This window comes from Petaurus breviceps, unplaced genomic scaffold, assembly GCF_028583685.1.
Source record: "Petaurus breviceps papuanus isolate PSGF00001 unplaced genomic scaffold, PetGlider_PUasm1.0 490, whole genome shotgun sequence".
In the NCBI taxonomy this organism is placed as follows: domain Eukaryota; kingdom Metazoa; phylum Chordata; class Mammalia; order Diprotodontia; family Petauridae; genus Petaurus; species Petaurus breviceps.
Window position 1 is genome coordinate 816911 of NW_027186352.1, and position 14326 is coordinate 831236.

The 14326-nt window shown below is 49.3% G+C and overlaps 1 protein-coding gene across 1 annotated transcript in view; it reads right to left on the bottom strand.

The window, feature by feature from the left end:
- Positions 1–14326, bottom strand: part of ADGRA1 (adhesion G protein-coupled receptor A1) — a 303872-nt gene that overhangs the window by 250327 nt on the left and 39219 nt on the right. Inside the window, exon 2 of the mRNA XM_069101685.1 lies at positions 6957–7028. Coding sequence (XP_068957786.1) covers positions 6957–7028 — 72 coding nt within the window. The remainder of the gene's footprint in view (positions 1–6956; positions 7029–14326) is intronic.

The window sequence follows — 14326 nt, forward strand, 5'->3', positions numbered from 1 at the left end:
GGGAGCTTTGCTGACACCCTCATCAACCCCTCCATACAAAGCATACACTGGCTTCCTCAGAAGGGTCTTCAGGGTTCTCCATTTAATCCTCTGCAATGACGCCATTTAATCGGACCTAATTACATTTTTGTGGTGGTCTTTTTGCAAATATGCATAATTTGCACCAAATGTCCCATAAAATGTTTCTTTTTGCCTTTGGGTGCGGGATAAAACCAACTGTATTTGCTTTTCCAAGGAGGAGGGAGATTATCTGCCTGAGATCCCATTCCAAGAAAATTTCCTTTAAATCTCCTCTTTAATGTTGGTCCTTAAATGCTTTCTTTTCATTCTCTCAGTGACCCACAAAAAAGTGAGAGTTCAAAAAGCAGCAACAAAAAGCAGAAATATTATCTACTGTAAAAACATGTGAAATGTGATTTAGATGTTCATTTTTTTCTTCAAACATGAACTTATTAACCTTTCTTATGTGTTTCTTGTCTGGTGAGTCAGTATATCAAATATTTTGTTCACCTCTGACTTCTTCAATGACAGAATCTCCTCCAACTTGCTGAAAATGCATCTTTTTTCAAAGATGACTAAGCTTAACTTTGCAGGCTGTGTTATTTTGGGGAATAAACTGATTTCCATTGCTTTTGAGACTGTACTTCAATTGTTTATTGTATTTCTCATGAATAAGGAATAATCTTGTGGGATATGAAATATATTCCTTGGCATGTGAAAATCACCAGATGCCTAGGAGACTTTGTAATTCTTGTGATGAGTTCTTTCTTATTCTCTCTATTGCTGCTTGCCTTCTTTGCTCTTTTGAGATAATGGAGAGAAATTGAACTGAAACACATTTTCTTATTCTGCCAGCTCATTGCTTCTGCTGATCATCAACTATTTTAAGGGCTACACACTTCAGAAGGATTCACCCCATTCTGCTTGGTCACAGAGAATAGAACTAGGAGAAATGGGTAGAAGTAACAAAAAGACAAATGGAGACTTGATCTTAGGGACGTTTTCCTAATAATTGAAACTCTTTATAGGTAGCAAGGTCTCCCTCTGGAGGTGGTGGATGTTTTCTCATTCAGGGCCTTTAGGTAAAATTCAGATGGGTCCTTGTCAGACAGGTTTGAAAGGACGTTTGTATCCAGGTGAGGATGTAACTAGCAGTCTCTGAGTTTCTCTCCGACTCAGATCCAGTGAATTTGCTTTTTGACCTCCGAAGTTCACCTGGGTCTGCCACTTTGGAATTATCTTCACTTTTCACTCCCATTGATCCCACAATTTACCAGTTGCAGTCTTGCTGCTTCTTCTCCTTCACCTATCTTGCTTCCATCCCCATATCTGTCTTTGTCTTTGCCTATCTCTGCCTCTGTGTCTTTGTCATCTCCTTCTCTCGACTTAACAGGACAATCCTCATTTAGGACCTCATCACCTCTCCTGTGGATGGCTGTGCAATTCCTGAACCCAGACCCTCCCCTCTCTGGTCATCCTCCACACAGCTGCCACTCTGATAGTCCTGAATCACAGGTATGCAGTGTGCATAATAAGATGCAACTTCCTAGTTTGGCATTGAAAGTCCTTCACACTCTGGCCCTCCCTGGTCTTTGTGGTCTTTGTCGCACCGGCCTATTTGCTTCTCCTGTCTCCTGACATCATACAAGCTGACCCCCAAAACCTGGAAGACATTCCTTTCTTGAGTCCACCTCTAAGAACTTCTGACTCTCCAAGTTTCATCTCCAGGGTGACTTCCATCAAGAAGCCTACTCTGATTCCCCGGAATCAGTTAGTGCCCTCCCCAAATTACTGTGGATTTATTTTGTGTATATGAGAAGGACTGTCTCACTTCTGAATGGTCATGCCTTGGGTGGAACACTAGGCCTAGAATCAGGAAGACCCAAATATAAATCTGGCCTCACATACTTACTAGCTGTGTGAACCTGGGCAAGTCACTTAACCCCCATTTACCTCAATTTCCTCATCTGTAAAATGGGTTAGATCCAGAATTATGATAATAGCACCTATCTCCCAGGATTGTTGTGAGGATTCGATGAGATAATAATTGTAAAGCACTTAGTACAGTGTCCGGCAGACAGAAGCACTATGTAAGTGTTGGCTGTTTCATTATTATTATTATTATTTTATGTGTTGCATATGCACTCAGTACTGCTAAATGATTGATGAATTGTTGAGGCTTGGGAGGCTGCGATATGCAATAGTGAAGGGAGATTAGGGACAATTCCTACAATCTTGAAACACTGCAGTGGAGAAAACAAAGGCTTGGCTTCAATGCCTCGTGGCTTTTGGGAGCCTGCTTGCTTGGAGCCTTCCTCCTGATCAAATACAGCTCAGCAAGCACCTGATGACATTCCCCACTGTGCCCTCACTCGCCCTTGGACATCTTCCCTCAAGGAGGAATTTCTGAAGTTTGGGAGGTGTTCTGCCAGACTCTGGAACCGGCTCAGGGAAAGGGAAGGGTCTGACTGCTGTTCTGGAGAGGACACATTCTGAGATCTCCCCCAGACCAATAAGCTTCCATGTTTCAACAATGGCATTCTTCCAGCACTATATAAATGGCCATTCCCTTCCCACTGGAACAAAGGAAGAAAATAAACCTTTATTAAGTACCTACTTTGTGTCAGACACGATGCTCAGAGTTTTACAAATATTATCTTATTTGACCCTCATAACAATCCTGTGGGGTAGGGGCTATTAGGGTGCCCCTTTTACAGATGAGGAAACTGAGTCAAACAGAGGTTAAGTAACTCAACCAGGGTCACCCAGCTGGGCACTGTGGCACCCCCAGAGGCCAGTGGGGAATGGATTCACTTCCTGCCAGGCTGCCTTGGAGATGCCAGTACTATGCTATCCAACAAGGCACCACGCTGTGAGGAGGAGGAAGAGGTGTGTAGGCATCCGGCATACCCAGTCTCCTTGGAAATGCAGAATTTACAATGTTCTCTCCACTCCAGGAATTTATATGTCAAGGTATCTCAAGAAGAAGTTCAGGCAGCCAGGACCCCCTGTTTCTCCTTCCATTCACTAACTGCCTTGGGTGACTCACTGTGAGGCTCCTGGTTTCCATTTTACTCAAACATCTTTTGTTTCAATTACAGACTTAAACTTCAGAGTTCAATTAGATTGAAAGGACAGCTTCCATCACTCTCTGCTGTATAAAAGCATCCCATTAGACAGGGAAGTCTTTGCGCCCACTGCAATCATCTGGAGGCTGGGGGGGAGGGAATCTGTGGATGGCTCCTGGCATGAAGAAATGCCTCCCCACAGGAGGCACACACTCCCTTCTCCCTTCGTTCTCTTCTGACCGGTGGAAGGTAACTGCTCTCCATCAAGATTGGCCAGAAGGAAAGCGGATGTCTGCTGTACTAGTGTGTGACAGGAGGACCCTTCAGCCAAACCACAGCCCTGGCACACTCCAGTGACCCCCACCACATGGGAGCTCATAATGGACCCTCCAAAAGACAAGAGGAAAGGGGTGAGATAACAACAGTGCTCCCTCAAGGGGCTTCCAACGCCTGCCATCTGCCTGTTCCCTTTCTCCAGGATATAATTAGGAATTTGAGCTTTCCTGCAGCACAACACCCATTGTTTGCTCCTAAGCACATCCTTAAATTTGGGGTCAGGGTAAAACTAACACAAGGAATGAAAGGTAGAAAAAGTGCCATGGGTGCGACTGAAGACAGTGAGGTCTGCAGGCAAAGACTGGAGAACCCCGACAGTGAGGTCTGCAGGCAAAGACTGGAGAACCCCTTGTTGGAGAAATGGTGGAGGGGACTCTCCTTAGACTAGAGGGGGTCCAAGGTCACAGAGGCTGGCGGCAGCAAAGGCACAGTGACCATAAAGTCTGAGATGCATGGGGGATAGCCAGCATGGAAGCAGTGGGGATGGGTGGATGAGAAACAGCTAAGGACAGTTAGCATCTCAATGCAAGCCTGAGGAAGCCAGGCCTCTTTGGGAAGCAGTGGGAGCTGTTCGAGTTTCTGAGAAGGCTGTATTTGGAGGGGATGCATCAGTGGGTGATACACAAGATATACAGAGGGGGAAGACCAGGGAGGAGGCTAGGGTCTAGGGAAAAGAGGTTGGAGCCTGAACCGGAGGAAGAGCAGGGCAGAGCAGGCCACAGGCCACTGTGAGAATAGGATCCACAAGGCTGGTGGCAGAATCAAGTGGGAAGGAGCCCAAGCAGACCTCGAGAAGTTGTCAGAGAAAGAGCAAAGCCAGATGGATCTGGGAGCCTCGGTCTGAGCTGGGAGCTGGGAGCAGCTTTCTCCTTACCCTGACCAGAACCACACAGATCCACAGCCCCGAAGCAGAGGCTGCAAACCTAACCAACACATTGTCCTGTGCCTGCCCTCAGTGGGCTGACCCTCGCCTCCCAGGAGGCTGCTGGTCCCCCTCTTAGGCACCCATTATAGCTTATTGCAGTTATTGGAGGAGATGGCAGCATGGAGTGGGGATGAGAGTCAGGGCTTCTTCAAAAAAGAGACCTTGTGAACAGGCAATATCCTGGAGAAAAGGGATGAGGATAACTGTCCCAGAATAGGAGCTGGGAGGGGAGCTGTCTGGACTGAGCCAGCCGGAATGAGAATCCCCGACTGAATGTCGGGCAAAAGGGACCCCGGCCCCTGCTGGAAGGTCTCCAGGAAAGCCTGGTGCCTTTCTCATGAGGCTGCCCATCCCACTTGGATGTGGCTCAGATTACTAAGAAGTTTGACCTCCCCACCCCCCTTCTGCAACACCTAACTGTTGTTTTGTCCTCTGCAGCCAGAGAAAGGGGAAGCCCTCTGTGGAACCAAAACCCTTCAGAGCAGGGCCCTCCCCACAGTCTTCTCTTGTCTGTGATGTTTCTTCCTCTGACCTAGAGCAATGTGTTGTGACCTGAATGACCCTGGATTTAGGATCTGAGGTTGTGGATTGCCCTCAGCCTGCCTATATGTGTGCCTTTGGGGACATCCTTAATCTCTTGGAGTTTCTTCCTCTCTCAAGTGAGGGGCCTAAATCAGGGCTGGCCAGCACTCAGTCTTCTTTCTACCCAATGACCTGGTAACCTTGAGACTGGCCTCTTCTGGATGCTCCCCAGCTTATCACTCTCCCTCCTAGAGGGCACTGCATACAATACCCCAGATGCTGTGTGGCTGGGCAGAGGGCAGGAGACTCTGAGTCCCGCCCCCCCCCTTTTCTTTAGGCAGATTAAGACTGGTTGGCCTTCTTGGTGGCAGCAGACTCCTATGGGGCTTAAGGTCTACTCCCACATTCCTGTCTTTCTTCAGAAGAACTAACTCTCTCACTCTCCTCTCTCTCCTCCTTCTCTCTCTCCCTCTCACTCTCTGTCACTCAGTCTCTTCTCCCTTTCCTCACCATCCCCCCTCTCAAAAGGGCAGGGCTCCACCATGGGTCACCCCTCCTCCCATACTTAAAAGAAATTGCCTTTGCTAGGTAAGAACACTCAGGGCTTGAATCAAACAGTGGGAACAAGTGGGAAAAGTGTCCCTGCACCTTCTCAGAGGACCTGGGCACCTGAATGAAGGGAAGCATCTGGGAGAGAGGTTCTGGTGGCCTGGATCCTGAAAGATTCCTGAGGAAACAAGGGAGGACTGAGCTGTGGCAGACCGGGGAAGCTGAGGAAGGTCAGCGGCTCTGTTATCTCAGAAAAGAAAACCGAGGCTGTGGAAATCCCGAGAAAAGGCCAGCCCTTTCCCCAGTGCTTCTCCCTTGACAGACACTAGAATATAATTTCCTGTTTTGTTATCCAGAGGTTTCTAGTGAATTGATTTTTGCCAAGAGAGCAGGGGCTTAAAGATGGAAAGTAAGCTCTGGTGGAGAACTGGCCCTGCCTCCTTGTTAGGAACCTCCCTCCCTCGGGGCCCAGAGTGACTCCAGCTCACCGCATCCCTGGAGGTGGAAGAGAAAGCCCTGTGGCCCTCAGGGTCCATTCCAGGGCCATGGGGGTGCCTCCCACAATCAGAAGACCATGGCAGTCACCTTAATATGTCACTAAGGCACATTTCTATGATTTCAGGGGCCTCCCTCTGCCAGTGTGGACTGAACCCCCAAAGACTCAGAGCTGGCCACCCCTCACCCCTCCATCCTCACCCCTGCACCACAAGCTCCCACACCCCTTCCCACCACATCTTCTCCTATTAGAACGCCAGGTCTCAGGGAAGGGGTTCTCCTGAGTGCTTGTATGTGTGTCTGCAGCACTCACCATTGCTTCTGGTGCATAGCAGGTGTTTAATAAATGCTCTATTTCTCTACTTATTTATCCTGGAGACAAACTGCCCATAGTCACCACTGACCACTTCGGACCCAGCCTCACAAAACCCCTACAAGCTAAGTATGCAGAGTGCTGCTGTCCCCATTTCACCAATGGTCTTGGCAAATGTCTGAGGGACCCAGGAGCTCCAGGCTCAATAGCTCAACCCCTTCCAAGCCCCTACCCATCTCCTCTCCTCCCCATAGCCTGTTTTACCAAGGGCTTTGCCTGGCATTGTGTCCAGTTCTGCCTGAAGGTGGAAACTGAGAGCCTTGGACCCAACCAACCATCTCCTCCCCCTCCTCTCAGATGTTTCTGGGTTTTCCTCCAGGGTCCCATCCACCCTCTGCCAAACATGCCAGCCCCACTCTCCTGTTGACCTGCACAGCTGGGTCCTATCTTCACGCGGACCCCAAGTGCACAGATGGCAAATACTGGGGCTCTCAGGTGGCCCATGTCTGGGGTAGGGGCTCCCTGCTCAGCTTCCTCAGCGGCTGACTCCTGCCTCCATTTTCTCCTCAGCTTTCCTGCTAGGTCCAATGCCCATGGCACTGACACTGTGGCCTATGCCTACTAGCCACAGAGCCCCTCAGCTCTTCCAGCTCAGGGGCCCAACTTCTCCCCCTGCTGGTTGTCTGTGTCTCTGCCCCCACCCTGGGAGTGCCAAATAAAGAGATGGGGGGGGTGCTCAGGCACTCACAGTCTCTCCAGCGATGGCAGACCCAAGAAAGCCCCACTCTTCACTCCCAAGATCTTGTTGTTAGTCAGGACCCTGGAAGAAGCCAGAAAAGAATCAGGTTAAGAGGACAGGATTGGCTCCACCCTGAAAAAAACATAGTTAAAGTCGATGATGACTATACATGATGTGCCCTGGTTAACCGGCCCCCATACAGCTATACAGACAGGAAAGGCGGTCAACATTTCTGCTTATTAAGCATGTAAATGGTCTTTTGTCAGATCCCCCCAGGCCCAGGAGGTGGTCCAGCATCTGCCCTTCACCAGAACAAGCTTCTGATGCTACCTATTTATACTAGAACCTCAATATCCTCACATGTAAAATGAGAATGACACCGTCTACTGCTCAGGGCTGTTATGAGGTACAGACGAGATCATGGAATCAACATGTCTGCAAATTTTAAAGTGTTAGGTGCATATATGTACATGTGTGTAGGTATATACAATAGGGTTAGGAATGGGTGACAAAGAAAGATAACAACAGAGACAGATAATAGATGGATAGATAGAAGATGAATGGACAGATAGATGGATGGATGGGTGGTTGGATGGATAGATAAATAGATGGATGGATGGATGGATGGATGGATGGATGGATGGATGGATAAATGGATGAATGGACAGATGGATGGATGGTGGTTGGGTGGATGGATGGATAGATAAATGGATGGATGGATGGATGGATGGATGGGTATTTTTATTATTAGGAGGGGCAACTTATACTCTCCTCTCAGTTTCACCAGCTAGGTACACAGTGGGAACAGAATAACAACAGTTCAGAGAATGGTCCTGTCCCCAAATCCCTTAAACCCATGAGTCAGAAGCAAACCCAATGAAGGCCTCTGGTGAGCCCCTCTCACAAGGACCTTGACCCAGGCTGAGCAAAGTCTGGCCAGGGTCAGGATCCCCTGTGTCACCCACCACTAGCATGACCTACCAATCCAGATTCTGTAACTACTCTGCCCCTACTCACTGCAACATCACCATTGTTCTCCATGAAGTCAATCAGTGAGCATTTATTAAATGCTGACTGTGTGCAGGGAGTGTGAAAAGTCCTGGGAAATACAAAGAAAGGCAAAGACAGCCCCTGCCCTAGTGAGAGAGACAATATGGAAACAAATGTGGCCACTGAATACAGGACAGGTAGGAAATAATCAACCTTAGTATTCAGAGGGATTAGGGAGGGCTTTCCACGGAAGGTGGGATTTGGGCTGGGATTTGAAGGAAGACAGAGAGGAGGAAGCAGAGAATCCTAAGCATTGGGGACGGCCACTGGGAATGCCCAGAGCCGAAAGACAGAAGAATCCCTTGTTGGAAGAACAACGAGGCCCCTTTTTCTTGGGGCTCCAGCTCCCTGGGCACTGCTCTACAGACACCTGGACACCACCAGAAGCATTTACTTCTGGGCATGCTGTCTCAACATCCCTCATGGTCCTGGATGCGGCATGACTAAAATCTGGTCAGTCTGCATGCATCCATGAGACAAACCATCCAGGTCAAGTCTTGGAGGTCACCTTGGTGCCCACTCAGTCCCAAGGGGGCAGGGAACAGCCCTCACCAGTGCTTTAGAAATGGGCTCTTTTGGGGGTCAGCACCTTCTGAGTCCCACATGGACTTGGCTTCTAGGCTCCCTGGATTCCTGCTTCCCAGGCAGGCCAAGGGCATGTTGCTACTCCCAAGACAGCAAATGAGCTTTAAATACAGCTCTGTGTGCATACTGGGCAGCTGATAAATATCTACTGAATTGTCTTTAATTGAAATAATTGTGCTGGAGGCTGGCCTTTTCTGCCCATACCCTGAAGAGACTCTTATTCTAGGGAAGATTTTAGGTCAGATAGAGACATATGGATGCAATGACCTTCTGGGAAGAAGGGTTTTGTGAAGGGAATGGTGAGGGGGCTGCTTTTCATGGCTCAACAGGAAGATAATGGCCTCTGGACAAATGAGCTCACCTTGCTGCCTGAGCTAACGAGCTGGGGCCTCCCCGAAGTGGCCATTGGGGAAGCAGTAGCCCGATGCGGTCATTGGTCCGTGAGATGAAGGCTTTCGGGGGATGTGCCAGAATGCAGAAGGATGCCAGGAATGCCGTGTGTCAATGGCTCCCTGCCTTGAGCCCTGACTGGGAGGGCCAGGGATCCAGCCCACACCAGGATAGGGAGTGGCTTCCCAGCCTTCCCCGTGCTTCCTTCACACCTGTTCTGGTCAGGGCCTGGCTCTCCACACTGGCCAGCTCAGGGATTCCCAAAGCACCTGGCCATGTGATCACTCTTGGAGGGATTTGCGGAACAATGGCTCACCTTCTCCTGCTTCGAGGCTCAGTGCTGCTCCAAACCCAGTCCAGAAAGGGGGCAGTCCTGAGCCCTTACCATCAGCAATAGTGTATAGAAAATATACCCATCAGCCAGGTGAGGAAACTGTGGTTCATGGACTCAATGGAAGCCTGTGATGTGGGACTCAGCCCAGGCCTTCTGACTCCCAGTCCAGGGATCCTACTGACTAAAGTTGCTGCCTTGTGGGCCAGGATGGAGTCCCAGATGCAGCTGGGGCCAGTCTTCCTCTGAAACATTCATTAAGCACCTTTTGTAGGCTAGGCCCTGTGTTAGGAGCCTGTAAGGCACAGATAAGAATCAAATCGTTCTTGCCTCAGGGAGCTTACTTTCTGCTGGAGAAAGTCACATGTGCCTAGATTAGTCCAATGGAGAGCTTTAGTAGGGGAGCTGGCAAACTTAGTCTGGAAGGGAGCTCCCTTGGAGATGCTGCCTGGTGCAAGATGCATTCTAGGCCAGGGGCGCAGGTGGGGAAGAGAGGACAGCCAGGGGATGGAGTCCCGACTTCGGAGAACAAAGTGAAAGGCTGGGGAGGGGCATGAGTGCGACAACCCAGGACCTTGCTGTCTGGTTCCGCTGTAGCCATAAAGTAGCTGAAGGGAGGAAGAAGAGAGCTAAGAACCAAAGGGCCCTAAAGGGGCTGCAAGGTGAGGCTGGAGGCCAGCAATTTCGGAGAGGGGTGGTGGTGGCTCGGAGGGGGCGGGGGACCAGGTGGGAGGTGCTTGCAGCGATGCAGGCGAGGGATGGGGAAGGGATGGGGCGGCCGGGGGCATGTCCAGAAGGGGATGGATGTTGTTAGCGGGAGAAGTAGCCATCGGTGGAGGGGGAACAGAACTGAGGATGCCCCAGAGCAGGAAATGAACCACTCCTGTCCTAGCACACCCCCTTTAAGACCAGAGCTAATCATCGCTCCCGCTCCCGGTCACTTGGAGTGGTCTTTGCTGGTACCTCCCCCTCCCACCCATGTTCAGGGAGCAACCAAGCACACTGATCCTATCTCCCTGCCGTCTGCCTACCTATGGCCATGAGGTCCAGGAAATGCTGCCCTATCTGACAAATTCCAGAATCTCTGAGCTGGGAAGGGCCTCTGATGCTTCTGATCCAGCCTACAAATAAACCAGAGTCCTCCTCTCCATGTCTGACCAGTGCCTTGGCTTGCAGACCTTTAGGGATGGGGAACTCATCACCTCCCGAGGCAGCACAGGTGGCTTTGTGGCAGTTTTTCCTTAGATGAAGCCAAGGTCTGCTTCCTGGTCCTTCCACCCACTGGCCCCCAATTCCACAATCCTGACCTTTCCTTTCACTCATGTGACTCTCTCCCTGGTTCAGTCCCTCATCCACTCTTATTTAGACTAATTAGAGAGCCTGCTATCACCTCCAGTTCCTTCCCTATCCATCCACACTTCCCACCAAGGCCAAAACATTCATTCTAAGGCCCAGCACTGACCATATCACATGCCTGAGTCCAGTCCTTCTAGTGTGTCTGGGATGAAACACGGGCTCCTCTAGTTGGCTTCCCCTGACCCCCACCCACTTTCCCAGAGTGGCTTGACACCTGCATTTTTGCTTCTTCTATTCCATCAAATAGGGCTTTGTGCTGTACTTGGAAGGTCACCATACTTGTACCCAGGCAGTACTTTGGCCTGTGTGATAGTAATGGAATATAAAGATCCCCCTGTATTGGCTTGGTTTTCAAATTGATTGTGTTAAAACCCAGAGCTTGTTAATCCCACCTGTGGGATGGACTTGTTGATGTGAAAAGAGAGTCCTGAACTGGGAGGAGCTGGTGACCTAGATTTGGAGAGACAAGAGAGAGGCAGAACTTTTTGGAAGCAGCACCCTCGTGGAGGCAGAGAGAGACTGAGAGGATTGCTGAGGGCCACTTTGAATCACCCTGGACTTTTGAGACCTGCCCCTGGAGCTGCCAAGGACTGAGGAGACATGGCTGTTTTGCTGGTACTTTGTCTGTCTGTTTTGATGTTGTTTTGTCAGACTTGTCCACTGGTGAAAGACAGTCCTGTTGAAGAAGTCCTGGAACCTGGCTGTTGGCTAAGAGCTCCTGAGACTGTCCTGCAGACAGAGAGTGAATACTGTCCACTGGTGAAGGACAGTGCTGTTGTTGCAGGGGTCTGGGAACCTTTCTGTTGGTTCAGAAGCCCTGAAGAAGGATTTTCTTGTTGTATGTTTACAGAAATCCTGGGAGAGGGTTTTGCTAATGTTTTCAGGGGTTCTAGGACTGTTCTATAGACAGAGGATGAATTGAAGAAGGGACTGGCAATGTATCTTGTGGCCTTGCTAAGCCTTATCTCCCCAGGAACCAAGATTGCTGAGAACTTGCCTCCTGTCAAGATGAAGAAAAGACCTCCATTTGGGTATTAAGTGCTGTGCTTAAACTTGATGTAACTCTAGGGTAGATTCAATTGTGATCCAGGGGTGGGGAACTTTTGACCTTTTTGTGTTCTATGGTTGAAAAATGAATGTACTTTACTTATGGTTGGAAACTAATCTCCATTTGAGAAGAGGGGCTTTGTGGTGGACTAAATGAAGGTACAGCCTAGGGGTGGAGTAGTATTTAGAACAGGGACTTTGTAATTGATTGAATGAATGGAAGGTCCTGGGGTGGGGTAGTACTTGGAGATTATTTAATCACACTTAGTAAATGCTGTATTTGTAATGATGCCATGCTTTGATCTTCTCTGTTCTTGGTTTGTCACTGAATAAAATGGAGAGCACCGATGCTGGTATTTTGAACCTTGGGAAGTTGCCTTTCCTTGGCATTACATTACAGCCTGGGACACCATCCCTCCTCACCTTGGACTTACAGGGTATGGCTTCACTCAGCCCTCTGCCTCTGAGAAGGGATCCCAGGCTCTGCCTTGCTGGTTCATTAACTTCACTTCTCTTTGTGTGTTTACGTCCCCCCAGGAAGCCAAGGCTCCCTGAGGGCACCAGCTGTCTCATTTCTGGCTTGTGTCTCCACGATGGCTCTCTCTGCTCAGTCTCTGAGCAGGGTCCTGATCTCAGCAGTGAGAGGTTCTCAGGGATGTCAGGCCCTTGGGCTTTCCCAGTGGAAGGCTTTTCTAGCAGCTCTTTCTCCAGTGGAGACTTCCTTAAGTCTCCACCATCCTTGGTAGGGCCATGCCCCAAACCAGTAACCATGAGTTTAAAGGGGCATTTGGGCATCAGTGGTGGGAAGTCTGCACACAGAAGGCAGACATGTTTATTACTATGTCCACTTGGGGTCTCTGGGCAGTGCCAGTGTCCTGAAGTCTGGGGACCTCTGTGGGCTGCTGTCCCAGCCAGGTCTCCCTGATCCGGGAAGACCTCCTGGCCACAGCAGAGGACAGACCCAAAGCTGCCTTACTGCCCATGAAGCAACAGTTGACTGAAGCAGCCTAGAAAAATCCAGCCTCAGCTTCAGGGAGACCATGGCATGAAGGGCTCCAGAGCAGGGGGTTCTCCTCATGTGAGGCCCTGAAGGGAAAGAGCACCCTTCACTTCCAAAAGCCCTCCTTGGCTTGTCCAGATAGGGTTTCTTTTCTTGTCTTTTTCTTTCTGAGTGTAACTCAACTTTACTCTAAAACAGATCCAGAAGCATTCTAATGCCCTAGCGCCATTCATCTGAGACATGCTGGAGGGCATTGCAGAGGAGTTAAGCTTCAGAATGCTCTGAAATCTCAACTTCTGGGCTCTTCCCCGAGAAGAAGTCATTCTCCTGAGGGGGCCTGGGAGAACAGTGGACATTCTCTGCACTTAAGAATTGGAAGGTGGAGCGGCCAGCAGATGAAGGGGCAGGCCCGGAAGGTGCAGCCGGCAGAGGCAGGCCCAAGAGGGGCCTGATCAACTCGGAGGGCAAGTCTTCCCACCAACCAAAAGGTCCACTACCAGGCCTATCACCAAAGGGCTGGGACTGGAAAGAGCAAGGTAAGAAGCAAATACAGGGGCCCCTGTCCTGGAGAGCAAACACTCCTGGGCTACCACTTCATAGCCCAGAAATTTTTTTTAAAAGCCCCTTTCAGGACCTCCAAACACCAGGATGACAGAGTGAACCTCACTTGCTCCAAACCCCCCCTCTGACACTGAAATATTAGTAACTCTTGCCCCAGGGCAAAACCCTCAACAGTAAAGGCTTGGGATCCTAGAGGAAGGGTGTGGCTAGGACCCTGCCTCAAAATGGGTAGAAAGCAGACTACAAAGACAAAGACTCTGGAGTCCTACTATCTTCAGAGGGAGGAACCAACCTCAGAGGGAGACAATGTGGACTCCACACCCAAAGCTGAAACTTCAACAGGGAATGGGTCCCAAGCACAGAAGGCTCTCCTAGATGAGATCAAAAGGAACTTTGAAAACAAAATGAGAGAGATAGAAGAAAAAATCAATAATTCTCTCAAAATGAAAATAGAATTAGAAAAACATTATAATGAGAAAAACATCTCTCTAAAAAGAAAAGTGTATGATATGGAAAAGGAGCTTCAAAAATTAACCAAGGAGGGGGCGGCCAGGTAGCACAGTGAGTAAGAGCACCGACTCCATTGTTGAGAACACCTGGAGATCAAATCCCGGGCTCAGACACTTAGCACCCACCCAGAAACACCTGGCCATGTAACCTTCAGCAAGTTACTTAACCCCAATTGCTTAGGGGCAGCCAGGTGGCTCAGCGAGTAAGAGCACCTGTTCCAGTGTTGGGATGACCTGGATCAAATCCGGGCTCAGATACTCAGCACCACACCCAGAAATAATAACTGGCCGTGTAACCTTGAGCAAGTTACTTAACCCCAATTGATTTAAAAAAAAAATTAACCAAGGAAAATGATTTGCTAAAAACTAGAATTAACCAAATGGAAACAAATAACTCTATGAGGAACCAAGAATTAGTCAAGCAAAACAACAAGAATGAAAAATTAGAAAAAGAGGTAAAATACCTCAAACAAAAAATAACTGACCTGGAAAACAGATCCAGGAGAGAGAATCTGAGAACCATAGGACTACCAAAAAAATAATGATGAAA